The sequence below is a fragment of the Hakea prostrata genome, chromosome 3 (genome assembly GCF_041222555.1).
Source record: "Hakea prostrata isolate BN-2017 chromosome 3, UWA_Hpros_2, whole genome shotgun sequence".
NCBI classification, from domain to species: domain Eukaryota; kingdom Viridiplantae; phylum Streptophyta; class Magnoliopsida; order Proteales; family Proteaceae; genus Hakea; species Hakea prostrata.
In genome coordinates, this window is record NC_142602.1 from 8,174,336 (window position 1) to 8,189,060 (window position 14,725).

General features: G+C 36.3%; 1 protein-coding gene across 4 annotated transcripts in view; it reads left to right on the plus strand.

Annotated features, from left to right (window-relative positions):
* The window catches only part of LOC149020579 (uncharacterized), a 30,007-nt gene that overhangs the window by 10,426 nt on the left and 4,856 nt on the right, over window positions 1-14,725 (plus strand). For all 4 annotated transcript variants that reach the window (XM_089148755.1, XM_089148758.1, XM_089148754.1 and 1 more), the window contains 7 exons: window positions 2,263-2,570; window positions 2,646-2,767; window positions 3,075-3,117; window positions 3,233-3,324; window positions 7,517-7,565; window positions 7,702-7,772; window positions 7,924-8,043. In XM_089148755.1, coding sequence (XP_089004881.1) covers window positions 2,263-2,570; window positions 2,646-2,767; window positions 3,075-3,117; window positions 3,233-3,324; window positions 7,517-7,565; window positions 7,702-7,772; window positions 7,924-8,043 — 805 coding nt within the window. The remainder of the gene's footprint in view (window positions 1-2,262; window positions 2,571-2,645; window positions 2,768-3,074; window positions 3,118-3,232; window positions 3,325-7,516; window positions 7,566-7,701; window positions 7,773-7,923; window positions 8,044-14,725) is intronic.

The window sequence follows — 14,725 nt, forward strand, 5'->3', positions numbered from 1 at the left end:
TGTTTTTTAGGAAAAATTCGTTCGTTTATTGATTGGATGTGTAGTAGATCACTAGATCTTTCATTGGCCTGAATTAAATTAAAAACCTAAATTTACTTGACATATTAAATTAAAAATTGTACAATGACTTAACGAAGAAAAAAAGAAGCTAATTCCATTTAATATATTAAACAAATAATCTCATAATATTTTTCAAAAAATAACTGTTCCCTCCTCAATATGAAAATTCTAAACAATTAAAATATTTTAAGGAAAAAAAAAGAAAGTAATGAAAACCACGTGCATATGCATGTGAAACTTTACTAGTATACAGTAAAAACAAATTATGATGGATCTTTTATTCTTAATAAGTTAAGAATTTAAATGTGTGGGAAATCGTAAAAATATGATACTCTTTGCATGCCATTAATTCCACTAGACCATTCTTTCGTTCACCATCGACCTGAGGACCATGGTCAATTGGGCAAGGTTTTTGTTTTAGGAGGAAGCATGGGATGTTGTTCAAACCTCTACTTCAGTCAACTAACTTTTGTTTAATATTAGATTAGAACAACTCTCATTGTCTCTAAGTTGGCATGCTAGACATGATATTTTTAAACGCTTGGGGTTTTGGGGGATCATGTTGCGTATGCCTTGATCTTCATTTTTAATTATCAATATATTAGTCCCTAGAAGAATGGGTAATTTTATGATATGAGAAAATGGGTTGTTAGGCATTACACAGTCTTTCAAGGTTTTAATACCTTTATGGTTATGGTTACAACTTACTAGTAATTGATTTGCTAAATGTTTTGGTTGGCTTGATTAGATGAAGCAAACGTTTTTTCCCCTTGCAGTTTTATGATGAGAATTTTTTAGCTTATGCTTGTTTCCAGCTAAAATCTTACCCCCCTTGACTGGTATTCTCCCCCTCTTTGTCGTCCTAGTCCTGTGGGATCTTCAATTGTATGTTTGTCCTTGAGTCCATATGCATCGTGCTAAGTGATTTTGAGAAACTCAGTAGTGTTTCAAATAGAGCAACCAAAATTTCAGTTTTGTTTGAAGTTTTTTGGTCATGGCCGGTTGAATCCAGCAGGCTTGAATGGGAACAAGTTAGATTCTCATCTTGGGTAATAGCAGAACTTTTGGAGCACTATTGATGATGAGAAGATAATGCAGAGACATCACTCTACAGTCAATTAGATATGAATCATGAGAGGAATTAGGAAATAAAAAGGGGTTGTTACGCATCTTACCATACTTCTGGTGAGGCATTTCTATGGTCATTCCTTATCTGGCTGAAAAGAAACAGAAGAGAAAAGAGAAATTGTGTTACTATTTAGATCTAAGAAAGTTTAAAAGGGGTTATGATTACTCATCTGACCATGCTCAACCTCTACTTAGGTGTGTTCCCATGGTCATCCCTTAAGTTGGTGAAAAGAAACAAAAGAGAAAAGAATAATTGTGTTACTATTTAAATCTAGGGATCCATTTACATCTGAAAGAAAAAAAAAACTAAACCAACGGCCTCATATTTCCGTGGAAAGAATGCGATTATTTCTCTGTTGTAACTGGCTGCAAAGTACTGTTAATCCATTCTGTCATGCCCAAGCCTTCCACCTTATCATTGATTATTGAGGAGTTTGCTTGGTCTCAAGACACAGACAAACTCATAACTGGCTGTTGTTACTTGAAACTGAAGCTACAGAAGTACAACTTAATCTCTGAAGCTAGCCCACAGCCAGTCAGAGATGCAGAGGTAAAGCTTTTATTGGAAGAGACAACTGAGAGACACTTTCTAAATCTGGAGGTTTCCAGCCATTGATGCGCTTATTAAATTTAGATCAAGATATTTTAATTTTAAAATCTGCTTCCGGCTTTCGGAAACTGCCGTGGTCCAGGTTTTGATCTCATGTATATCAAGGGCCAGAAACTGGGTTTGGCAAGTTAACTACCGGATCTGGTCATGGTATAACTTTTTCCCCTTTAAAAATGGAGTACTGATTGTACTGGACATTTTCTTCTTTTTTTTTTATGGGTAAATAAACAAAACCAAAAGGATAAAGAGAACCATCTATAACTAAGCCTCTTTTCCCTTATTTCCTCTCTTTTTTTTTTTTTTTTTTTTTTTGGGGGGGGGGGGTTGGAGTGGAGGGGAACCAAAACATCTAGAACTTATGAGACATCTAGAGGGTTATGAGATCCAATAATCAAATGTCTTCTTTGAACATCATGTTTGAAAAGGTTATCAACAATAACGGTTAATTTTTCCTATAATTTCAGGAATTCTGCAGCCCAAGACGTACACTCACTACACTCACAACATGTAGGTTCTAATAGCGATTCCCATGGCACGCGTTTTCCTGAAGAGACAACCAACAAGCAGCTCTCTTTCAATGATCTTGTTCATGGCAATGAGATAGATGATCCAGATGCAGCTGGTCACCAGAATGCAAAAGAACCTTCACCTTCCTCCAACTGGGGGCCAGGAAACTCTCCTTATATGACGCCCAATCATGATGATCCAAATTCTGCATTTTCCCCTAATCTACCCCCAGTACTTGAAGAACCTTCTTCTTCATTTTCTGAAGGTAAAATGTCAATATGTTATTTGCTTAAGCTGTTCATAGGATTTCAGCTTATTATTTAGTACATTGCAATTTCAGCTGCAGAAGATGATCCTCTACCAGCCATAGAAGGCCTTCAAATTTCAGGAGAAGCTTATCCTGGTCGAGAACTTCTGGCATGTGGCTACTCCATTAATGGAACAACCAGTTGCAACTTTGAGGTATTTTTTACGAATCTTCTTGGTAATTGCTTGAAGGAAACTCACTGTATGAGCAAGAACAACAACAGCAGCACAAGCCTTATCCCAACTAAATGGGGCAGGCTACATGGATCCTTGCCTGCCAATGAAATAATCACTTTATTAAGCTAATGAGAACAGTTAATCTTTCCAGTGAAATATTCACCCAATACCCCAAAGCCAAAAGACATGCAGAGGCAGGGTCGTTCCTTAGAGTTCCTGGTTCTAAAAAATATTTTGATCCTTTTTAAAATTTCTCAAAATCTTGCTTTACTCTTCATGTTACCAGTGGGTACGCTATTTGGAAGATGGATCTGTAAACTACATTGATGGTAAAACATTCTTTTCTCCTCCACAACTACCTATATAATATCTATATACTCATTTTGGTGTCTCATTTTTAGAACTTACTTAAAACTTGAGTCTTAAAAAGATTTTTGGCTGCAGGGGCAAAGCAACCCAATTATTTAGTTACAGCTGATGATGTTGACTCATATCTTGCTATTGAGGTCCAACCTCTGGATAACAGAAAGCGCAAGGTTTGGCTTAAAACCCCACTACTTTGTTTTTACATTGGTTGATTATTTTTATTATTATTTGAATTATTTTGTGATGATTAATGTTTATGAGAGGCTGTGAACTAACTGCATAGAAATAAGAGGTCGGAAATTAGTTGAACAGTTTGATATCATTTGATACGTTCTAAGCCTTTTACAAATGTATGTAGGGGTAAGATTAGAAAGTTGAGGCCCTATGGCTCTGAATCACATGTATAGTCCACCTATAATCTATAAAGTCTGTCTTGTGCAATGTTTAAGGAAAGTACAAGCTATATTTACTCGAACAACTTGAGTATGCTTGGTTTCTTCGCAAGTTGACCCCATTCTGTTGGGATAAGGCTGACTTGTCGTTGTTATATGCATTCTTTCTTCCTTCTGGACAGGAACAGTTATTAGTTGCTGGAAATAATGCTTTGAAAAGGAGGGGGGGGGGTGAAGAAGAAGAAAACAAGTAGGAGCTTGTGGTTATTCCATGAAGGAAAAGGCTAGTAAGATGCAGGTGGGTATTCGTCATGAAACAGAAAGCAGATGGCACCACAGATAGATATAAGGGCTATCTCGTGTCTAAAGGGTTTATTCAAGACATCTGTGATGACTATTTGGAGACTTATGCTTCAGTAGCAAAGTCGAACATTTTCAGGGTGAAAATCTTGGATAGGATTTACAATAACTTGATGTAAAGCATACGCATATCTCAAAGGAGAAGTCGGCCTTGATGAGGAAGTCTATATGGTATTCCATCGTGTGATTTTTTTGTTCCCTCTCTAGGGCAAGGTATGCTCATTGAAGTGTGCATTTTATGGATTCAAAGAGGCACCTCGAGTATGGTTTGATGGATTTCACGAGGCTATGGTCTCAGTTGGTCATAAAAAGAGTAATGCTGATTATACTTCATCTATTAAAAGGACTAGTGAAAAAATTACTGTTAGCATAGTCTATGTTGATGATGTGGTGGTAACAGCTAATGATGGTGGTGAGATCAATCACCGGAAGAAATTTCTTGGAAATGAGTTCGAAATCAAAGATCTAGGAGAAATTATATCTTGGATTTGTTGTCAGAAATTGGCCTGTTAGGATGCCATCCTTCAGATACTCCTATAAATGCTAATGTCAATCTCAAAGATAAGGAATGTGATTCTTTCTGTACTTTGTTTTATTTTTTTTCTTCTTCTGGTGAATGGAAAGTGGACCTGTTGACAATAAAAGCTGTTATTGAAGGTTGGTGGGGGAAGCTAATTTGTCTCACATGCATGACGCCCCCAGACATTCCTTTAACTGCCAGTCTTGTGAATAAGTTCGTGCATGACTCTACTCTTCTAACTTCATATTCTTCACCACTTGAAGTTTGCTCCAGGAAAAGGCATTCTCTGGTTTCGTCATTATCACTTTTAGATAAAGGCTTATGCTGATGCTGATTTTCCCAGGCATAAATTCTGTCTTAGGTTACCATACCTTTATAAGTGTATCTTGTTACTTGATGCAACAAAAAAGCAAAACGGATTAGCTTGTTGAATTGCTGAAGTTGAGTTCATACTATGGTGCAAGGTAGTTGTGATTATGGCTCAAAGGTCGTGGTGTACCTGTTTGTCGCCCTATGATGTTGTATTTTGACAACAAGATATACACCAGCATTGCTCATGTCCAGTACAGCATGACTGTACCAAACATGTTGAATTGATTGGCATTTCATCAAGAATTTGGAAGAAGGGCTGGTTTCTGTTCCCTATGTGAAAGCTGCTAATCAGGTAGCTGATGTGTCCACTAAGGTCTGCTTAGAAAGTTGTTTCATTCTATTCTTGTCAAGTTGGGCATGCTTGATACCCATGCTCGCTAAGATTGTATGACGTACACCGTAAGTGTATCAAAGGAACCACGTATTGATGATTGATGACTCACAAAATTGATAGGTATATAAGTTTTGTGAGTCGTGACCTTGTTTTTTCCTACGCAGTCTTCCTTATGCATGCATCATCTAGGAACTATACCATAAATGATATGATTAGGATGTCCCGTAAACTAAGTCCTTCACCTTTAGAAAACATTGTTTCTTATGTTTCCTATCCTGAAGTGGATTGTTGAAGAAAGTAAGGCTTAAAAGGCTCAAAGCGTCGCGTCCCTCGAATGTCCACCGATTTCCCTAAATGGAAAAAGAAAATACTTTGAGCGCAGTCCCTTGGAAAAAACATTCCACGATAGCATAGAATACATGGTTAGGGATTAATTATGTCAGTTATAATTGTATGATTTACATACTAGGTTTAACAAAGGAACAACAAGTTGACCACTCGTGAAGGTGATGGTTATATAGGATATTTTCAAGCGTGACCTTATTTTGTCTTAGCCTTGTGCATCATTTAGGAACATAGATCATATATGATTAGGATGCGTCGCAAACTAACTCTAGTCTTCTTTCATGTGTAGAAAAATATCCTTACTTATATATTCTATCCTAAAGTGGATTGGCTAAAGAAAAGAAGGCCAAAATGGCACATAGCGTCCCTTGGTAGAAAAAATATCTTGACCAAGTCCTGCAGAAAAGACTATCCATGATAGCATAGGGTATTGTGGGAATGAGTGTAAGTTCCTTGTAATCTGATTGATATTGTTGTTGTACCATTTTTTGCTTTTAATACAATTGTCCTTTTAGCAACAAAAAAAAAAAAGACTATCCACGATAGCGTAATATATATGGTTAAGCATTAATTAGATAGTTTTGAAAGTGTTTAATATTACTTTGAGATTTTATGACCTACTCCCTTGGTATATCAAAGAGACCACGTATGGATGACTCACGAAAGCGATCAGTGTATACGTTTTGTCAAGGGTGAACTTGTTTGGTCTTAAGTCTTAACCATCCTTATGCATGCATCAGTAGGAACATGGACCATATATTATTAGAATGCATCACAAAATAACTGCAGTCTTCCGTCATATTCAGAAAAATATCACTAGTTATGTATCCTAAAGTGGATTGTCAAAGAAGGCTCAAAAGTCTAAATGTTCTGAAATGTCCCTCCATGTCCCTAAATGGAAAAATACTCCAAGCCAAGTCTCATGGAAAAGACATTCTACGTAGCGTATGATACATGGTTAAGCATTATTTAGGTCATTCTGAGGTTTTTTGTGACCTACTTAGTAGGTATATTGTTGGAAGTTTGGAACCATGTAATGATGACTAGTGACAACGACATGTATATAGGTTGTTTCAAGGTTGACCTTTTCTTGTCCTACTTAATCCTTATACGTGCATCATTAGGAATGTAGACCATATTGTATACAACACTAAGTCACTAACTATGGCTTTCCTTCATGTGAAGTAAAATTTCACTAGTTAAGTAGTTATATATCCTAGCCTAAAGTGGATTGCCGAAGAAAAGAAGGCTTAGAGTGTCCCTCGAATGTTCCATGGAAAATAATTTTTTTACCATAGATTGAATACACAGTTAGAAATCAATTAGATCATCCTAAGGTTTTATGGCCTTCTCTCTAAGTATATCGAAGGAACCACGTACTGATGACTCACAGAATTGACAGGTATATAGGTTTTGTGAGTTATGACCTTGTCTTGTCCTACTCAATCTTCCTTATGCGTGCTTCATTAGGAACATATATAATATATGATATGATTATGATCTGTCATAATTGTAGTCCTCCTTCATGTTTAGAAAAATATTGTTAGTTGGGTCTCCTATCCTAAAGTGGATTGCTAAAGAAATGAAGGCTTAAAAAGCTCAAACATCCCCTGAATGCCCCTCAGTTTTCTTAATGGAAAAAAGATATTTTAAGTCCTATGGAAAAGACGATCAACGATAGTAATAGGATACATGGTTAGGGATTAATTGGATCATTCTGAGATTGTATGACCTACTATTTTGCTTCTTCCAGTAATTAGGTGTCCAATACAAATGTTGGAGGGATTTATATAAATAAAAGGTAGGTCACTGTGGAAATACACACTGAATCCATTGTGGTATTAGCTAGGTTTTTTCCATTGTTTTTTTTTCTCTTATTTTTCTTTCATAGATTTTGTTTTGGTTTCTACTTTGCTTTTGTCAGTCTCCCATTGTCCTTTCTGGTTGCTGTGTTTATTGGTTGGTTGGTGCGGTTGTATCTTGCCACAAAGTTTATACTACTATTTGGTTGAGTAACCATTTTCTTGTTTTAACACCAGGGTGAACTTGTAAAGGTCTTTGCAAATGATCAAAGAAAGATCACTTGCGGTAAGAGAACTAGTTTGTCATATTGTTTGAACAATTCATTCTTTTGCATTTCTATTTTTATTCCTGTACTTTTGTTCTTGTCTTGTGACATTTAACTTGTTAAGAGCTTGAGATGTGTGTCTGTCTTTTTCAACAGATCCTGAAATGCAAGAACAAATAGAGAAGACCCTTTATGGTGGACATGCTTCATATGAAGTTTCCTTATCGGTATGGCATTCGTACAAAATAATATTTTGGATTGTCCCTCTTGTTTTAGTAATTTTTTTTATGTATGCTCTTTCTTATCTGAGAAACCTTTGGTGGTTTCATTTTCTCTGAGGTATTTTACAACCTAATGTCTTACTGATTCTATGCACAGGCTGGATATCTTGATATCTGGGAACCAGCTATTCTAGCCATTAAAAAGGAAGGCTACAGTATCAAGTGCAATGGACCTCGTGGTGTTGTGGTCACAGAAAAGTTTCAGCCGAGCACAACTGTATGACCCCTTGACAAATTTTCTTTAGTTAAGAATTTAATTTTAGAAGCACTTAATAAGCATTTGAACTGTGTCATGTAAGTATTTCTTATTCATATAAGCTGAAGATATGGTTTAATTCATGTAGACCTTTTGCATTTGCCTTTTATTGCACTAGATGATTCTGTCATCTTTCCTTTTTGAGCAGAGTACTCAAAGGGAGTCCAATTTTCTTGTGCTATTTGTCTTTTTTACTTTCAGCATTGATGTTCTTATTTCTGTCTTCACATTTAAGATTTGGAAATGAATAAAATAAAATAAAATAAAAATCTGAAGGATGGGTTTTTAAATGGATAAGATGTGCAGGATATTGTGGGGATCATATTTCTATTTCACTGCTAAGGCATACTTGATCATTCTTTTATTCAAGAGGCATTTTCTGAATTTCATTTTAGTTTGAGGGGCCCATAGTTCTCAATGCAGCAAGGTGACCGGAGGTGGTGGAGGAGGTTGGGTGACAAGGTTCCTGCTTAGTCCCCTAGTTTTATTTTTTATTTCCCTGCTTTTGTAACATTATTTGGTATGCTACCATATGTACTTTTGTTATAAAAAATCACCAGTAAGCCACATAAAATCATCAGAAAATAATAATAAGACTCATCAATTCATGAAGTTATCAAAATCAATATTAAATCCGATAAAGTCATAAAATCAATATTAAGCCACATCGTGTTGTCGAACGTAAACATAGATTTAGAAGAAGTAGCAAGACGTTGGAAGTTTGGAATGATCAAAGCATACAGTCAGTTTATAATATTCTTGGAATTGGTTATTTTCTTGGTATACCTAGTCTTACATTTGATTTATACCGTTCTCAAAAATTACAATCTCATATCTATGTAATTAGAAAACTGATCTTGATATAGGGAAATGTTCATGTTCTCTAAAAAGTTATATACTGCTCAAGTCATAAAATCAATGTTAAGCCACAAGAAGTTTTTAAAAATATATGCAGAAATAGAAGTAATAAGATGTTGAAGGTTTGGAACAATCAAAGCATACATTCAGTTTATATCATTCTTTAAATTGGCTTTGGCTGTTTTTGGATAGTATGATCTCTTACCCGTAGATAATTAAACTGCTCTTGATTTAGATGATGTTCTTGTTCTCTTAAAAATTCTTTTAGTCAAGTGATCTTACTTTTACATGGAGACTTCTTGTGTTTGGTAGAGTACAAAATTAGATTTCTAACTAATCCAAAAATTGCTTAAATCTGATTTATATGGAATGGAGTTATGTTCCGGTCAAAGCTTATTTGGTGTGCATGAATGCTGTCAAAATTGCTTTGAATTGTATTGTTTTTTATATGAAAAATGATATTTCACTATTTTGTTTTTTTATCAATGGATAGATTACCATACTAAGATTTATGGGTTTTATTTATTTTATTTATAATCGCCAAAATCCAATTTTTGTTCTAGAACTGCTGGTTTGACTTTTTATCCTGTTGGAATCTTTTGTTTTTTAATGAACAAATGTATAGGATTTAAAGAAGCGGTATTTGGTCATCAATGATTATTATCTTAATCTGAAAAGGAGCTTGCACCCGGTGTCTAGGCTCCCTCCAGGGTCACAATGTATGCATTGTTACCCAAGCTGTCATTGAGAGATTGTTTATAGATTGGATCCTGTGATTACTTGGTCAGACTGCACCAACCTTACTATCACACCTGCTGCAAACTCCCCCTCTCTTATGATAAAAGCATTTGAATAAGTAAGGGTGTCAATTCGTTATGGTAAGGTAGAAAACGGTATTTTTAGGAACGGATCGGTATGGTTTTCGTATACAATCGGTACGAGAAAAATGGTACAATTCGGTATATGGTATGGTCTAATTTCGGTATAAAAAAACCGATTCTTCTAATCTTCTTCACTTACAATCTAAGAGTGTTTATGGTATTGGTTGTGTAATATGGTCTTTTAGTTAATATTTTAACTTTTCAGATTTACAATATATGAAGAAGAAGAATACTATACTTCTACTCTTCATACAATATACTTTCAATCTAAGCTTTCTTAATTTGAAGTCTATATTTCTTTTTTCTCTTGACAATTGGGCCCAACCCTGGAGTAATGTCAAAATGGACTAAACCTTAAATTGAGCCCAACCCAGGAGTAATGTCAAGATGGACTGAGCCCAAGCCAACCTAGATTTAAGGGTGTCAAATTCAGTATGATAATTTTGTATACAGTTCGGTTTTGATGTACAGTAATTCGGTACATACGACGGTATGCTACCTAAAATCGAAACCATACCGCACTAAATTCCAAAAAGACGGTTTCAGTAAGGTACGGTGCAGCTTAAACGGCACGGTTTAGTACGGTAAAATGGTATCAATACACAATTGACACCCTTAGAATAAGGGCCAAAACTTGGTCTGGTATTATGGTAGTACCATAGTTGTCACAACATCTAGGTAGCAAAGCATCCAATGGGCAACCACCCCCCCCCCCACCAGGGGGGAGGACCAAGAAACACCAAAAAAGGCGCCTAGGGGTCACCTAGGCAACAAGGTGACACCTAGGATCGTCACAGTGCCTAGGCACTAGCAACCACAATAGTGCCTAGACGCGTAAGCAACTCGTTGGCAACAATGGATACAACCATTAAGGCGACATTCATCTACTTCAAAAGTAAGTCTTATTCTAACTTGGTGGGGTCCACATCATGGATCTCGGAAAAACAAAATAGGGAAAACATAGTTCTAAAAAGATAAGGAAAAGGATGGCAATATGAGGAGAGAGGACAACCCAGTAAGGCAGGAAAATCTCAGACATGGATCCTTATCCTCCAATAAGCTCTATTAGAGGTCATCATTGGCAGAAGCCCTAGGCTATGCATTTCCATTCACACAATTTCTCATATGGTCATTTTAGGCATGCAACTACATAGTTTAAAGCCTTCAATTGGGATTGTATCACTCTTTATTGGGTGTTCTAGGCCTTTGTTGAATCTGACCATATCATGTCAAGTGACTCTCTTAGAGCCATAGTTGTCGAGACACCAAGGCGTAAGAGGGGGCAAAGAAAGCCAAGGGATACCAAACAAGGCATGCAAGTCGACTAGGCGACACTTGGATGACTATAACCACCAGAGGGCCTGGTCGCCTAGGTGCCTTGGTGATTATGCTCAGAGCTTGACATTAGTCAACTTAATATGATTGTTCCTTATTTTATCCTTCCTAACTTCTTTGAACTTTCAGCTTAATCCTCATCTCATAGGTAGCTTCTCAACATGATGCTCCTTATCTACCTAACATTTTGCCATATGCATCTAATGTAGATACTGAATTTGATTGATCAAAACAGTACTCAAATAGGACCTTTTCACAGGGAGACAATTGCAAATTTGATAGACTTAAAGTGAAACAAAGTTTAGATGGGAAAGAGGGCTGAAAGTAGAATGGTATTATAACGGGCTGAATAGATCTTCCAATAGGGGCAGAACTATAATGAAGAAAGTGACAATAACAATGTAACACGTAACACCCGGGCTTCACACCGCAAGGTGGATCGATTGGATCGAACACCAACCTACCTTGATCAAACACAAGGGTTCTCCAAAGAGGAGGAATGCTAGCAAGCAATTTGATTTCAATTCATAAGTTGTGTCATCACCTCTTACATAAGTCTCTTTATATAGCATTCTAAAGAGACAAACACTAATGGTAACATCCAATCACTAGCTAATACCACCTACCTACCTATTAATAACTCAACTACACAACACCACTAGTCAAAACAATAATGGAAACATCCACCTACTACACCCCACTGCTAGCTCCTTTTATTGACTTTTCAAAGCTAGACTTGGGCTTAGTTCAAAATATGTGGGCTGGTCTTCTCCCACTAAAGTAATCCAAGCCCATAAAACCATGGGCTCATTTTAACCCAGTACAATAGTCCTAGCCCATGCAAGCCATGAATTGTTTTGGATCATATCTTTAGGCTTTGATGGGCTTGACCATTGGGCTTTTCTCTTCCTTGTATATGCTGCCAATTCTGCATCAGCATCATAGCCAGCAATACAACAATCTTATAGAAATTCAGTTTAGCTTTAAAGGAATCCATTGGTACACGACACTAAAGACACACTTAACCACTTCATTCATCCCACTTCAATTCTCTATGAAAACATCATTCTCTATGTGATCATTCTTATTTATAATTGAACCTATATAATCTGAAACATCACTTTGCAGTATCTCCTGTACCCCATGGCACGCGACATGGTTCTAAATCTTGGGATGGGTACTGGTTTTTACCAGCCAGAAACTGAGATTATCATGGTCTTGAGACCTATAACTTTTTCTTTTCCCTATATTCTTGTTGTGCACCTGTTTTTGCCATTTTGTACCCAATTGACGAATCAGTTTCATGTAAAGAACACTCAAAATAATAATAGTGGTTTTAACCCAAGTTTGATACCATATATTGTTTTTGGGTATAGTATCGAATAAGGTTTTGACTAGGACATAATTCCCTAAATATTAATTAGATTTTCAATCTTAGATTTGTTTGAAAGGTTTGTTGGAAAGCTATCCATTGAATCCAAGATTCTCCAATCTGATCTATATAATGAGTTCTCAGTTTAAACTGAATTTGGTGTGTGAATGCTGTCAAAATTAGTCTGGATTGAAATATCATTTAGATATCATAACAAATCAATAAGGGCAGTCCTTGGCATAGTGGTCAATGGACCATAATTGTTGCTTGAACGCATCTCCAGCATGGTTGTCAAAGCGTTAGCCTAGGCAGCAAGGCGGTTTTTCAATCGTCTTGTTTTGAACTGTTTGATTGATGTGCATTTTTTACCCTTTTTTCGCTTTGTGCACCTTATTGCTGCCTAGACACTAAAATAACTGTTTTTTTTTTACATTTTGTACATAATATTTTTTTCTAATCAAAATTTATTTTACAAAGCCGTATATAAATTTAATAGTTAGTCATTTTGGAACAAGAGTCAATGAATCATTGAATGCTTGATTTTATTCTCGAATGTTTTTTTTCGGATGAATGTGATTATTGAACGTTTGTTTAGCCTATTATAGAAAGTAGTTGTATTGAATTTTTTTTATCTAATTGCTTTGGTCGTCTTATTGCCAACTAGGCACTGCTTTGACGCCTAATCGCCTAGATGGAGCCCCAACCGTTTTGGTCGCCTTGCCACCTTGATAACCATGATTTCCAGTAAAAATTGCTAGGGTAAGATTGCATAAGAAAATTGTCCCCGTCATAACAAATAAATATTTTATTACACTTCTATTTTTAGCAATCTTACCCATAGTTGTCAAAAATGTCGAGGCACTAGGTGAAGTAAGGTATTCAAGAAGGTTAACCCACAAAGTGAAACCAATTAGGCATGCAAGGCATCGCCCGTCTAGGTGACCCAGGCTCCCAAACCTTCAACTTAACATCAATTTGTACTTTGTGTTTCATCCATAGTTGCCAAAGCGGCAATGCGACCAAAGCGATTGGGGTCCCGCCTAGGCATTTAGGCGACAAAGCGGCGCTTAGGCGGCAAAGGCAATAAGGCGACCAAAGTGGTTGGTTCAATTTGTTTTTCCTCAATATAACTACTTTTAAACTACTTTTCAATATACTACTTTCTATAATAAGATAAAAAAATATTCAATAGTCACATTCATTAAAAAAAAAAAAAGAAAGCATTCAAGAATCATAATTATGAAAAATAATTCAAAAAAAGAACATAAACATAAGTTCATCTCATCAAAGTATCAAACCATGGGCGTCAAAGCGTTTGCCTAGGCATTTACTGATTAATTGATTCTTGATGTTGAGTATGGCTTATGCTTCACGTTCTGTTGCCGGCAGGGGTGTGGGGGTAGCGCCCCCAAAGCAAAAAATAGGTTCTATGTCACTTTGGGCGTTGGAGTTCCTTTGTAGATTGGTTGTCAATTAAGCGGTTAAAAAAAAAACCGCTTTGCCACCTAGGCGGACACTTTGACAACTATGGTTTCATCCACCAAACTGATGTTATCAGCAAATAGCATACACTGGACTTCTCTTGAATGCTTTTGGCTAAGTTTGTGCATAACAAGTGCTGATAAGTAAAGTCTCAAGGCTGATCCTTGATGTATTCTAATCGTAATTGGGAATTCCTTACATTAACTTTCCATAGATCTTACACTAGTCAACACTCCCTTACTGATTTCTTTAATTGTATCCACATATTTACTCAACACCCCTCACTTTGGGATAGCATTCTAGATTATATCTTTAGGAACTCAGCCTTAGGCTTTTTCAAGTCAATAAATACAACATGTGGAGATCCTGAAGATGAGAGACATTTACCCTGTTTTGGGCTTTGATATGAATTAATGAGGACAGAAAATATGAGAACAGGGAAAGAAGAAGAAGAAAAAACTAGAGAAGAACCAGACTTGCAGGAAAGAAAGAAAAGAAATCTCATTTGAAAAAATAAAAGGGGTTGGGGGTGGTGGGAAGTAGTGTCCATGCACGCACAAGATTTATGCCTTAATTCATATTCTCTATTCCACCCTCAGTGGGCTGATTACAAGCTGTTAAATAATAAAAGAAACAAACTCCAATAAACTAGGACTCTTGACAATTTAAAGAATTTTCAAAATTATCTCGGTACTTGGTAGCATAAATAGTAAAA